General features: G+C 43.5%; 1 protein-coding gene across 1 annotated transcript in view; it reads left to right on the top strand.

Moving 5' to 3' along the window:
* Nucleotides 1-13198, top strand: part of SMG1 (SMG1, nonsense mediated mRNA decay associated PI3K related kinase) — a 168755-nt gene that overhangs the window by 144232 nt on the left and 11325 nt on the right. Inside the window, exons 52-57 of the mRNA XM_018572528.1 lie at nucleotides 1918-2068; nucleotides 2152-2341; nucleotides 4724-5193; nucleotides 10972-11112; nucleotides 11341-11493; nucleotides 11593-11772. Coding sequence (XP_018428030.1) covers nucleotides 1918-2068; nucleotides 2152-2341; nucleotides 4724-5193; nucleotides 10972-11112; nucleotides 11341-11493; nucleotides 11593-11772 — 1285 coding nt within the window. The remainder of the gene's footprint in view (nucleotides 1-1917; nucleotides 2069-2151; nucleotides 2342-4723; nucleotides 5194-10971; nucleotides 11113-11340; nucleotides 11494-11592; nucleotides 11773-13198) is intronic.

Below are 13198 nucleotides of genomic sequence, written 5' to 3'. Positions count from 1 at the left end.
CCCCCCATCTGCCTACCCCCAGGTTCTGGTAAGTACTTTCTTTGAAATCACTTCATTCATTCCTTGAGGGCCAAGTGAAACGCCCTGTACTTCCACATATGGGGAAGAATATGATTCTTTTCTCCTCTTCCCACGAATTCCAGGTCTAAGTGCTGCCACAACAGGTAGTGGGAGAGTGCTTGGTCCAGCTCCAGTCAGACCAACCTCGTGCTAAAGGTGGCCATACACCTTACAATTATCGTTACATTTTTTTTTTTGTCCTGTCATCGTACGCTCGTTCTATTTCCACGCAAATAGCCCATTATGCACAGACCAATGTAGATTTCGATAAGCATTCGTTAGCTATACTAACTGGCTGAATTCCGTCGCTTGGCAGAACAGATTTTCGTTTGCGAATGTGCAGTGTTCATGTTGGGATTTTTGTTGTACGAAAATGCCCACTAATCCATTGATTTTCATCCGTTTCAACTAAAGTTTTCTAGTCTGCCCCTTCAACCAAATTGGCTAGTTGTACAGTAATTGCGATCATGCACTTCCCATCAGCCGGCCGATTATGGTACGTTATTGCACTTTCATACGATAATTGAGTATGGGCACCTTTACATCAGACGTTTTCACCTAGCACTGGTGAGCAATCAATGCAGTGGGGAAGTGGGTTCACCTGGCAATAGGTTTTCCTCATTGGGCTGATCCACTGCCTTGTAATTTAGGTCCTCCTGATGACTTTCCTGTTTTTGCTCTTAATCAGGTGAATGAATTTAGCCTTTCTGTCGAGATGCCTTTTCCTCTCTCCTCTCACCCCAGATGTTGACCCTTTGATCAACCTGTGGGGATTATGCGCTTATTAGACCCATTTTGTGGCCAGGGATAGGTAAGCTCTGCTGAATTTTTGTTGGGCCATAGTTTCATTCCTATTTCTAGTGGTTCCTATTTCACCAGTCCGGGGCTAAGACGTATATTCCATTCCTACATACCCTCGGGAAGGGATGCCTTCTTTGCACCCTGCACTTTTGTCTTGTTGACTACATGGGATCAAACCTTTGAGTTCTCCAATGGTCTCCGTAGTCGCTTCACTTGTGGACAATTGTGCTATGCTGTGCCGATGCTGTAGGTTCTCTAGTATATCTAACTTGGCGAGATTGGCTTTTTGGCAAGGCAACCCTCTTTTGTCAGTTTTCATCCACTTGCTCTTAGGATTTAGGGGTGAAAGGCTTCGAGCCTTTTCATGTAGACCTATTCAGGAATTTGTTGCACCTGTTTTGGTGGTTTCCGGCTCCTCAGCTTCTTCCTGGTTCAAATTTGGCGTTCCCTTCCATGTAGAGTCATTCCCTCCTGGCAGTGATCCAGGCTAGTCTTGAGCATCGTTAATTCTTGATGCCCTCCTTTGCTCATGTTAGCCTGTGCCTCTGTCTGGAGCATTGATCCCTTAGGCGGCTCCTGGGTTGCAGGCAGTTCCCAGTCCTCTTATGGGGCCCACCCTTCAGTTGGACTGCTTTTAGAAGTCCTGTCTCCATCTGAATACCTTTGTCCCTCTGGACAAGAGATATTTTTTTTTTTTATGATTTTCTTGGAGTCCCTTTCTGTTAGACCAGGGGTTATAAAGGGGCTGGCTTGTATTTTTCAGTTTTTTGTCAGTGTCCATTCTTCCTATAGGCAGCAGTATAACCATGGCTGTCTCTGAATTCCTGTGTCCCTCATGGACTTCAAAAAAAGGATTTTCCTGTGAGTGCAAAAATGCACTTTTTTTATAAGAAATATTGATGCAGGTTTTGTCAATTTTGATGTATACATTTTTAAATATATACTGAAAGGCCTGCCAGGCTACAGCATCAGGGTTTGTAGACTGATACTTCCATGTATTTGTATTTTATATTCTAAGCAAATAAAGATTACTATAGTAGGTACATTGTGTTACAGGTTACTTCATTCTCAATATGGTGAGTTAATTCAGCCACGGAATGGCTCTGTGGAAGAAACTCCAAAAATGTCTGCTGGTCAGATGCTGTTGGTTGCTTTTGATGGGATGTTTGCTCAAGTTGAAACTGCATTTGGTTTACTCCTGGAAAAGGTACGGACATTTTTTGATGTCTTGTAGAATTTATAGTGTTCTTGAAAGCATATTCCATGCTTACTTTGTGCTCGCTTCTACAGTTAAAGAAGATGGAAATTCCACATGCCTGGAGAAAGGTTGATATAATTCGTGAAGCACGAAGTACACAGGTGAACTTTTTTGAAGATGATGAACTTCGGCGTGTTTTGGATGAAATATTTTTCTTGAAAAGATTGCAAACTATCAGAGAATTTTTCAGACTTTGTGGCATATTTTCTCAAACCTTATCTGGTAAGAAAATGTTTTTTAAATATAATGGTGCTTACAGAAATCCAAAGGGAGCTGAGTGAATAAGCTATATGTAATGTGTATATACCCTTCAAAAGTTTTATGTTTTAAGTATAAAAAAAAGAGGCATAAAGTTCATATTGATGTTTTTCCTCTCTCAATTTTCCAGAGTACCTCCTAGAAATAAATCGGTAAAACCTTGTCCGATTTACATTCATCAATTGATTATAACCATCTAAGGTGCATTGGTTTCCACCTGGATAAGCTGCTGTCGCAGATTAACCAGCTGGTGCCTTTGCCAGGTACATTCTGTAAAAGCCTCTGTTTCTATATGGCCTACTTTACAGAGGCATCCCTAACAGGTCTTTTGCTAATGTAGGAGTGCACATGGAATTCTATATATTGTACTGCTTTCCTTAAATCTAGTGTTATAATCCAACATCACATTCCAAATATATAATTGCAAGTTTGTGGAAAAGTACACTTAAAGAGTGTTTCAAAGAAGGACAAGGCAAAGTAAGGTGTTCATACACGGAAGCTGACCACACTTTTAATAATATCACGCCTTTTTCAAATGTTTGATTTTTTTTTTTTTTTTATGTTGCAGAGCTGGGCTGTAAAAACAGCCTAGACTACATAGCATTTGGAAAGTAAAGCTAAAACAATACAAGACAGGATCGTAGAGCTAGTCCAAAATTTACAATGCTACCTGATTTTTAATCTTCAAATGAGATCTAAAACGGAACACTTTCAGTGAGTTAGGGATCAAGCCTTATTGTGACTGCTAAAAAAAAAAAAAAATATGATTTAAAAAAAAAGTTTCAGGAATACATCAATGGTTAGGCTTTGAAGGTTGGGTACCTTCAAAGCCTTACCATTGATAAGGCCGTTTGATCCTATAAATGCCTGCAAAGCCTAACCATTGATATGTTTGTGGATTCCATGGGCTTCCATCCAATGTAGCTGGAAAACAAACTCCCCCTTACACAAGGTATCCCAACTGCTCCAGAAAATGACATCATTTTTTCTAAAGTTTTTTGTTTTTTGGATTGTTTTAGGCAATGATTAGTCACATTATTTCATGCTTGGTTTGCTGATAAATTAGATCCTTCGGGGTCTCTGCAGGCCTGATTGATTTCCACATTTGGTTTCCTGGTTACCTCCACACTTCTGGCAGTTCAGATGAGGTCATTGCTGCCCCGCTGCTGGTAGACGTTTGATGAATTGTATACTACAGGCTTTTTGTTAAAAATTAACTTATGTTGGTAAATCCAATTTATCCCTATTATTCATAGCAGCTGTCAAGAAACCTAGACCATTCAAAATTTGCTGGTTCCGAGAACAGATTATCATTACTCATAAAAGCAGTCACGGCAGATTATGCATTTAGTAATCCAGAGCTATCCATACCGATACCGGCATCCCGAGGTAGCGTGGGCCAGGCTAAGCAGGCTTCCTAACTGCCTGGGAAGCCGGTGTTCTATCGAAAGCACACTGGCTTCATGCTCCCTCGCGACACTGCAAGGCTTCCTGGCCAATCAGGAAGCCATGCGGCTTGTCATGACCAGCTTCTTGATTGGTCAGGAAGCCAGGCTGCCTCTCCTTGTCGCTAGGAAGCATAAAACCGGCTTACTAGCCAATCAAGAAGGTGGGTCATGACGTACCGCCTGGCTTCCTGATTGATCGGGAAGCCAGCTTCATGCTCCCTCGCAGCACTGCCGGTCATGGGGAATCTCCCTCTGACTGAAGTTTCTGTATCAGGGTAAGTATCTGAGCATTTGGGCGAGGTACGAGTACTCGCTTCCATATGCTCAGTATCGGCACCGATATCGGTATCAGTGCATCCCTAGTAAATAGTGTTCACATTCTATTACTTTCCCTCTATAAACCTTGTCAATTTTTAATGTAACATATGATAAGCGTAACGTTAAGCGCTGCACAAACTGTTGGCGCTATATAAATCCTGTATAATAATAATAAAAATAAGTATGGTCAGAGGTTACCTTCAGTGAAAACTGCATGTTGAAATACAAGTATGTGCAGAGATGCAAGCAGCTGAAAGTGTATTCCAGTCTTGATTTGAAGCTTAGCATCATATCTGAAGTATCCCTGTTAGTTAATGAGGCCATTCCTCCTGCTAAAAACAAATTGAGTGCTATGGGAGGTGGCAGGGTAGAAAAAGAAAAAGTCAAGGGTTGTATGAAAATTCAGGGTGCCTTTGTTTGGATCTGCCAGTTATTTTTGGTATGCACTGTTTAACCAAGGTAGCCTCTGATTATTAATCTCTTATTCAAGAAGTTTTAATTGCACAGGTTTGTAATAGATTTACTTCCCTGCTACAGATTACATTTGTCAAATCCTATGCTTTTTGGTTTCTCTACACAGGTAAATGCCCAATTGATGAACAAATCCCAGTTAATGGACCTGTACAGCTGGTCAATGTAAAAACAATGTACAGAAACTCTTGCTTTAGTGAAGACCAGATGGCCAAACCAATCAAATCTTTTACAGCTGACTTTGTGAGGCAACTCTTAATTGGCTTGCCTACACAGGCTCTGGGACTGACTTTGTGCAGCTACATCAGTGCTTTGGGAGTGGATATTATTGCCCAAGTGGAAGCCAAAGACTTTGGGGCAGAAAGTAAAGTTTCTGTTGATGATCTCTGTAAAAAGGCTGTGGAGCACAACATTCAGATCTCTAGATTCTCTCAGCTAGTGATGAACAGAGCTACTGTCCTTGCAAGTTCCTATGACACTGCCTGGAAGAAGCAAGACTTGGTGCGCCGTCTAGAAACAAACATTGCTTGCTGTAAAACCAGCATGCAGCGCGTGCAGCTTCACATTGCAATGTTTCAGGTAAATGTTATACATGTAAAATAATACTAATCAGCCTGCTTATAGTTTCTCACATGACATTTTTTTTCTTTAAAATGATCATGTAGACTGTAGGATGGATAGCAATATATTATATTATACAAAGGAATAGGTATGCAGGACACTAATGGATACAAAGTGGTTTGCAAATAAAAACCACTTTGTATCCATTAGTGTCCTGCATACCTAAACCCTGGGTGTGAAACCTCCAGCTCCTCTAGATGCTATTTGCAACACACGCCTGCCAATATTATCCCTTAATATATTATATTATGCTAAAGTGTACTAGAACAGATACTTGGAATCAACAAGATTAGGGATGCACCAATACCATTTTTTCAAGAACAAGTACAAGTTCTTCCCCTCAAGTACTTGCCAATTACCAATACTTTATTCTAAAGGGACATATGAAATGTTTTCTAAAACAATACAAACTAATGATTTTAGGGCAGTTTCTTTATAATTATGAAGAACTGTAACTCAATCCATGATTATACGGCAATGGAGAATGGCAACCAGCCAGAAAAGACTACCGATCCCATCAATCCATGATTATATGGCAAATGGCTCACCTGGGCTGCTTTCGCTTCTCTCCAGGGCTGCAAGTGGGGCTCTCTAGGGCTTTACTAGTGGGCACCGGACTCTCCAGGGCTGCGTTCGTGTCCCGCCAGGGTTGCATGTGGGTGCTGGCTGTTCATGGCTGTAAGGGCGAGTGTGGGGTTGTCAAGGGCTGTGCTGATCTCGGGAAGGAGGAGATGTAAAACCGGACCGGCACTGTCAAAGACTGCTACTATGAGGTCGCCAGCAGGCTGCCTGAGGTCCCCAGCAAGCACGGGACTTCAGGCAGCCGAACGTGTGTAAAAAAATGTAAGTGCCAGAGTTGGCGCTAAGTAGGGATGTCCTGATACCACTTTTTCAAGACCAAGTACAAGTACTGTCCCTCATGTACTTGCCAATACCAATTACCGATACTTTTCTTAAAGCTAAATGCAAAATTTTTTCTAAAACAATACAGACTAATGATTAGGTAGCCTCTAAATATGGAGGGGTTAATCAGACAGCCTATGGTTATGGAGGTGTTAATCGCAGGCAGCCTGCTGTTATGGAGGGGGATAATCGCAGGCAGCCTGCGGTTATGGAGGGGGTTAATCGCAGGCAGCTGCGGTTATGGACGGGGTTAATCGCAGGCAGCTGTGGTTATGGAGGGGGTTAATCGCAGGCAGCTGTGGTTATGGAGGGGTTAATCGCAGGCAGCTGTGGTTATGAAGGGGTTAATCGCAGGCAGCCTGCGGTTATGGAGGAGATCATCGCAGGCAGCTGTGGTTATGGAAGGGGATAATTGCAGGCAGCCTGCGGTTATGGAGGGGTTAATCACAGGCAGCTGTGGTTAAGGAGGGGTTAATCGCAGGCAGCCTGTTATGGAGGGGATAATCGCAGGCAGCCTGCGGTTATGGAGGAGATCATCGCAGGCAGCTGTGGTTATGGAGGGGATAATCGCAGGCAGCCTGCGGTTATGGAGGAGATCATCGCAGGCAGCTGTGGTTATGGAGGGGATAATCGCAGGCAGCCTGCGGTTATGGAGGAGATCATCGCAGGCAGCTGTGGTTATGGAGGGGATAATCGCAGGCAGCCTGCGGTTATGGAGGAGATCATCGCAGGCAGCTGTGGTTATGGAGGGGATAATCGCAGGCAGCCTGCGGTTATGGAGGAGATCATCGCAGGCAGCTGTGGTTATGGAGGGGATAATCGCAGGCAGCCTGCGGTTATGGAGGAGATCATCGCAGGCAGCTGTGGTTATGGAGGGGATAATCGCAGGCAGCCTGCGGTTATGGAGGAGATCATCGCAGGCAGCTGTGGTTATGGAGGGGATAATCGCAGGCAGCCTGCGGTTATGGAGGAGATCATCGCAGGCAGCTGTGGTTATGGAGGGGATAATCGCAGGCAGCCTGCGGTCATGTAGGGGGTTAATCGCAGGCAGCCTGTGGTTCTGGAGATCATTTTCTGGTGTTGGAGGGGTTTAGGCAGACTGTGGTAATGGAGAGGGTAATGGCAGGCAGCCTGTGGTTATGGAGGGGATAATTGCAGGCATCCTGTGGTGGAGGAGAGCATAAGGAAGCCAATGGTGATGGAGGGGTTAATAACAGGCAGCCTTGCTGTACGGACCTCGGGTGTAGCAGCTTCGGAGGAACATGTAAGTGAGGAAGTCCCATCTCTAGGATGGGGGAGGGGAGAGCTTTCACAGACACACAGATGGACACACTCAGCAGATAAGATCTAGCTGCAAAGCAGAGCGCCCGTGGCCCGGTATCAGGCTCCCAGCTGACATGCCATGCTTTCCTGCACCTCCGTCGCTCTGCTGGCCATGCTGTGGGAGGAGCTTCTCTGAGGTCCTAGTTCAGCTGCCCGTACAAGCGCGGTACCTCGGGGGCAGCCTGGAACTATTTTAAAAATTAAAGTGCCGGTATCGGCGCTATGTATCTGGGTATTTTCACAAGTACTTGTGAAAATGCCCTGTATCGGCCCCGATACCGTAGCTAGAATCGGTATCGGGACATCCCTAGCGCTAAGTATCGGGGCATTTTCACAAGTACTCATGAAAATGCCCTGTATCGGCACCGATACTAGTATCTGTATTGGTGCATCCCTAAACAGGATGCTTGTAACCTACAGGTTATGGAGAGAAGCGGGTCAAAAAAGACCGCAGTTACCTGCTTCAAGTTCAGTGTCTTCCTCTTTCTCTCCTTCCATATAACTGTTATGTGGTATCGCTGGAATAGCAAAGTAAACATGATATGAGCACAGACACAGAGGTATAAAGTATATTAGATTTGGTGAAAACACAGGCATAAATTATTTAAATAAACATCTGTGATTAAAAATATGGAGATTAGGAGAGAGTAAAATATATATATAATTTTTTAATTTTGTATATATAGTACGGGTGAGTTAAAACCGCTGTTTTAACAATCTCCCTAATGGGGAACACGGTAATAAAAACCTGACAGTCTACTCTACTTGCGCTTGTAGAACCCCTAAGTCTTTTCCCTTTATGTGAACAAATATTCAATTTTTGTTTTTCTCCACTTTTTCGTCAAGATCCTTGGTTAAGTCCCCGGTCTGCCTGCAGGATCTGGCACTTAATCTTCCTAACTTTGCCTAGCCTCCCTTAGCTTGCATGTGTGCCCCCACTTTCCAGAGTGGGGGACACTTGAACAACTTGCATCTCTGTGTTTGGGTGCCCCCTTCTTGGCTTTTTACTTTCGACCTTAGTGTTACCCCACAGATTAGCAAATCTCTATCGAGCCCTCTCAGGTCTTCTGGATTACGGTGTTAATGCTCCAAATCCGTTGGTAAGAATTTCAGGAGTGTTACCATCAACGTGTTTGTCTTTCCTTTTATACAAAGGGGGTGTTTGCCCCCAGCTGGCATCTCAGTTTCTGAAAGTCTTCCTTTGTATCCAGAAATTCCACATGAAATTCAACTCATCTCTTCTTTACTCCATGTTGATTTTTTACTTCTGTGAACTTTACCATGTACATGACATGACATATGTACATGACTGTCTTCGTCTTCCCATCACATATAGTTTTGCTTGGGGTCCCTACACTATCGGTTTGTGGCCCTGACTTTTGACCTCTTATCTGCACCTCGTGGTTACCAAAGGGTTAGACCTTGTATTAGTCCTACTGCTCTCTTGAGGCTTCCCCTTTGTGGGATTGTTAGCTGACCTCCTGTTGAGGAAACTGTCTGTATCAGTCCAGAGGTTGCAGCAGTTCAGGTTGGATTCTGAATCTTCACATTTAGTGTCTCGAACCGACTTCTAGGTTCAGGTTCTGTCCTGAGCAGAAGTTTCCACTTTTTCTGCCAATCGGCAGGCAGACTTGCTCAGCCGCAAGTGTCTGGATCTGGTTAAGGGGTGGTCCTACGCCTGAAGGTGTTCAAGGTCCTGTGCTTAAGTGGGGGACGCTGAATGTGGACCATCTGGCATCCAGGTTTAGCAACAAAATAGACAGGTTTTTCTTTAAGTACAGGTACCCTTTAGCAGAAGCAGTAGATATCCAGCTAACTCTGGGATCAGTATAGACTGATGTATAATTTAGTAGTAAAACTCCTGGCAGATGCTTTGTGGACTTTGTCAGATCGTCAGGATCTTCTGTCCAAAGGACCGTTCTGCCATCCTACTTCATACCTATGACTCTTAAAGCCTTAGTTTTCTTTTTAAGTCAGGAGCACCTCGGCAGCTACCTGTAAGGTTTATCTTCAGACATGGAAGGCATGCTTTACTTGTGCGAGTCTCAGGGCTTCCACCCAAAGAGTTACCCAGTTAAAGGATCAGGTTTCTGCATCTTGTTTCAGAGATTGTTGGTCTTTCAATTCCTGATTTTAGACCTTTTGTACAGGGACTCTCTAATGTGGCTCCCCCTGTGACTCTATGGGATCTGAATCTAGTTCTCTTTGCACTTCAATGATCATTGTGTGAACCCATTAGAGACCTTCCTCTCACTACTCAGAACCACAAGGTGATCTTGTAGCCATCACCTTTATGAGGCAAGTATCTGAACTGGCAGCCTTATCTAGCAAGATACCCCTTTTGTTTTGCATAGGGACGAGATGGTGTTGAGGCCCAGGACTTCCTTCTTGCATAGGTATTTTTTGTCTTTCACGTCAACCAGAATTGGCTTCAGTTCAACTAAGGGATATTTCCTCTATCGGCTGGATGTGGTTCAGGTTCTGCTTCTTCAGTTGGACGGGTTCCTTTTTGTATTCCAGATGGACCCTGTAAGGGGGCCAGATCATCATGCAAACTTATGATGAGGTTCCACCCTGTTCTTTCAAGGCACATTCTACTAGATCTGAGTGCTTCTTGCTCTTTCCCAGTTTACATAAGCAGTGTATCAAGTTATTTCTGAAAGAAATATTGTAGCTGGTAATGCTGAGCTTCTAAAACTTCTAGGTGTCTGGGTGTTGTACTGACATACTAGCTTCAATACATTGAGTCAGTGACTTAGAACAAGTATGCATATTAGGAAAGTCAGTGAAAAGACAAATTGTCTTCTCTGTTTAACTGTTCCAGATCAGCGACTGAAGGTATTTGAAGACATAGGGTTAGCATGACAGCCAGAAAACTAGTATTTTCAGAAGTCTGAGGCAAAATGCAATAAATACTGGACTTGTTGCACTCCTTCCCGAAATGTCCCTTGTAGTGGGGGGTGCTCGCAGTGACTGCGGATGGCGCCGCAAATAGCAGAATAGTAGAAAGGTCACCAGCACACCAGTCCTTTTTAGAATAGCAAAAACTTCATTTATTGAAGTTCTTTGACATATGAACAAGCGCTTTTGGGACCACACAGGGTCCCTTCATTAGGCTTTGGCATTGACTAAAGCCCAATGAAGGGACCCTGTGTGGTCCCGAAAGTGCTTCTTCATATGACAAAGAACTTCAATAAATGAAGCTTTTGCTATCCCAAAAGGAATGGTGTGCTGGTGACCTTTCTACTATTCTGAAGCAAAAGGCAGCCCCCATGTTTTTTTCAGGATAGGACCTTTTGAGCATTTAACTAGCCATGCCTGAAAATTATAGCTGGATAGAGTACGCATCCATGCAGGTACAACTCTGAGTTGTGCCCCCTGGATTACATAAGTAGCTACTGCTGTTGGTGATTTTGTAACTAGTTCTAAAAACTCAGCAACTTGGCAACAGATCATTGTAATATCTGTGACTCTAACCTTTGACTAAAATTTGTGTGTTTTACATTTTAGTGGCAGCATGAAGACTTCCTGATTAGCCGCCCGCAAGCAACATCTGTTACTCCTCCTCCTCCTCGCTCTGCCATATTAACCAGCATGAAGAAGAAGCTTCATACTCTTGGACAGATTGACTCTTCTATTGCAGCAGTCCAGGTGCACCATCAAAAGTGCTGTTTGCTTGAATTGTTTAAATTTGAACTGATTTCTAGTATTGACACATAGGCATTGTTAGAGGGTTCAGAGTTCATGAGCCAGTCAGTTTCCTAATTAATCCTGTGGCCAATTTATTTTGAGCAATTGTAACTATTGTAATCTTGGAATGCAGGTTTATGACAAAAAAATTATTTTAAAAGTCTCTTTTGGCACATTTATTTCCTGCAGGAAAAACTTGCGGCTTTAGAAGCCAGCATCGAGCAGCGCTTAAAATGGGCAGGAGGAGCAAATCCAGCGTTGGCACCAGTTCTCCAAGACTTTGAGGCTACTATTACAGAGAGAAGGAATTTTGTACTAAAAGAAAACCAAAGAACAAACCAGGTATATAGTTTTGTCTGGTTACACATTCCTTGCTGACTCCTTTTTTTTTTGTGGCGAACATCATCTAATCTCGGTCTGATTGATTTTTTTTTTTTTTAGGTCACCTTCCTTTGTAGCACCATCATTCACTTTGAAAGTTTACGCACACGGACTACAGAGACTCTAAGCATGGACACTGGTCTGTTTGAGCTCATTAAACGTTGTCAACAGATGTGCTCATTTGCCTCCCAGTTCAATAGTTCAGTATCTGAGTTGGAGCTACAGCTTTTGAAAAGAGTGGTAAGTGTTGCAGATGTATACAGCTTTTGTTGCAAGACCAGCAAGCTAAGATGAAAGTTTGGTCAATATTGAAATGCTGTTGCAGGGATGACTGCACGGGAGCTAAAAAGAACTTTTGACATTTGGTCAGGTTGGACAAATTCATATATAAATCTAAAATTGTGCCAGTGTATCACTTATGGCTTCCAATGTTTGAAAAGAACTAAAGCTGTTTGCAGATGAGCAGATATCTCCCTGGGAATGTTCTGCCTGGTTTAATACAAGTGGCTTCAACTACCGCCATACTCAGAAGGCAGGAAAGAAGAAGGAAGTCTTGAACCCTGCGCTGTGGGAGACTATGCTAATTCTGTATCTGCTAGAGATGCATTTTACTCTCCTAACAGGTTAAAAACAGCCCAGTCATCACAAGGATAGCTCTATGGTGGTGGTGTTTTTTGGTGTCTGAGCATTTTATGGCCAGCCTAAATCAATGAGCTTCAGCATTGACTGCAATAATTTTCAAGTAGATCTAATAGATGCATGCCCATGGTCAGGCACAATTTTCCCATTGAAAGAGGCTTGGAAAAACCTAATTAAAGGCCGAATTCTATGCAGAATTTAATGACACATTTATGCAGCTCTGTTACATGTACAGCCGATATCCACCTTTTGGAAGTGATTAGAATGTATTGTGGTAATATAGGGGCGCTGTGATATATATGTGTGCTCGTTTTCATGACTCATATTGCAGGCTTTCTTCTTTTATGGACATTTTAGTAGGCCTGAGTCAGTTTTTTTTTTTTTAAATGCAAGCTGTGCAAGTACCTGGATTTGATCTGATCTGGTATCTGCTTTTTGCAGTCCCTCTACAGCAGGGATAGAGTGTGAAGAAGCAGTACAAGAACCAATCCGTTCATGTTCTGACAAGAGGCATGCTGATAGGAAGAGAAAGTAGAGTGACAGACAGTGGCGGAGCTAGGGAACAAAGGGCCCTGGTGCAAGATTTTTTTTTGCCACCCCCCCCCCATAAACCCACAAACACAGCGCTCTCCTTTCGCAGTGCTCGGCCGGCTGTCACTTTCTCTCCTCCCCGCTGGGACACAGAGCAGCGCCCAGCGGGGAGAAAAGAAAGCAGGGATGTGCCGCTGTTTCGGCAGAAAGATTGCACTTTCGGCATTATGCCAAAAGTGCCATTTCAGGCCAATATGTTTTGGCGGCCGATATATCGGTGCATCCCTAATATTTACAGCAATGCAGAATGACACATGAGGACTACATATCCCAGCAATACTTTATATAACAATAGCATTTCTGTATAAAGTACTGCTGAGATTTGTAGTCCTCAGCAGGCGATTGCTTGTAACTCATACAGCAATCGCCTGCTGATAAAAGCGGTACCAAGAGCGCGGCTGCCGAAGCAGCCGTGTTCTTGTTTTAACCACTTCTG

Source organism: Nanorana parkeri, unplaced genomic scaffold, assembly GCF_000935625.1.
Source record: "Nanorana parkeri isolate BGI_ZX_2015 unplaced genomic scaffold, ASM93562v1 scaffold2060, whole genome shotgun sequence".
NCBI classification, from domain to species: Eukaryota; Metazoa; Chordata; class Amphibia; order Anura; family Dicroglossidae; genus Nanorana; species Nanorana parkeri.
Note: the sequence above shows the minus strand (reverse complement) of the source record. Positions and strands in the feature narration are given on the sequence as shown.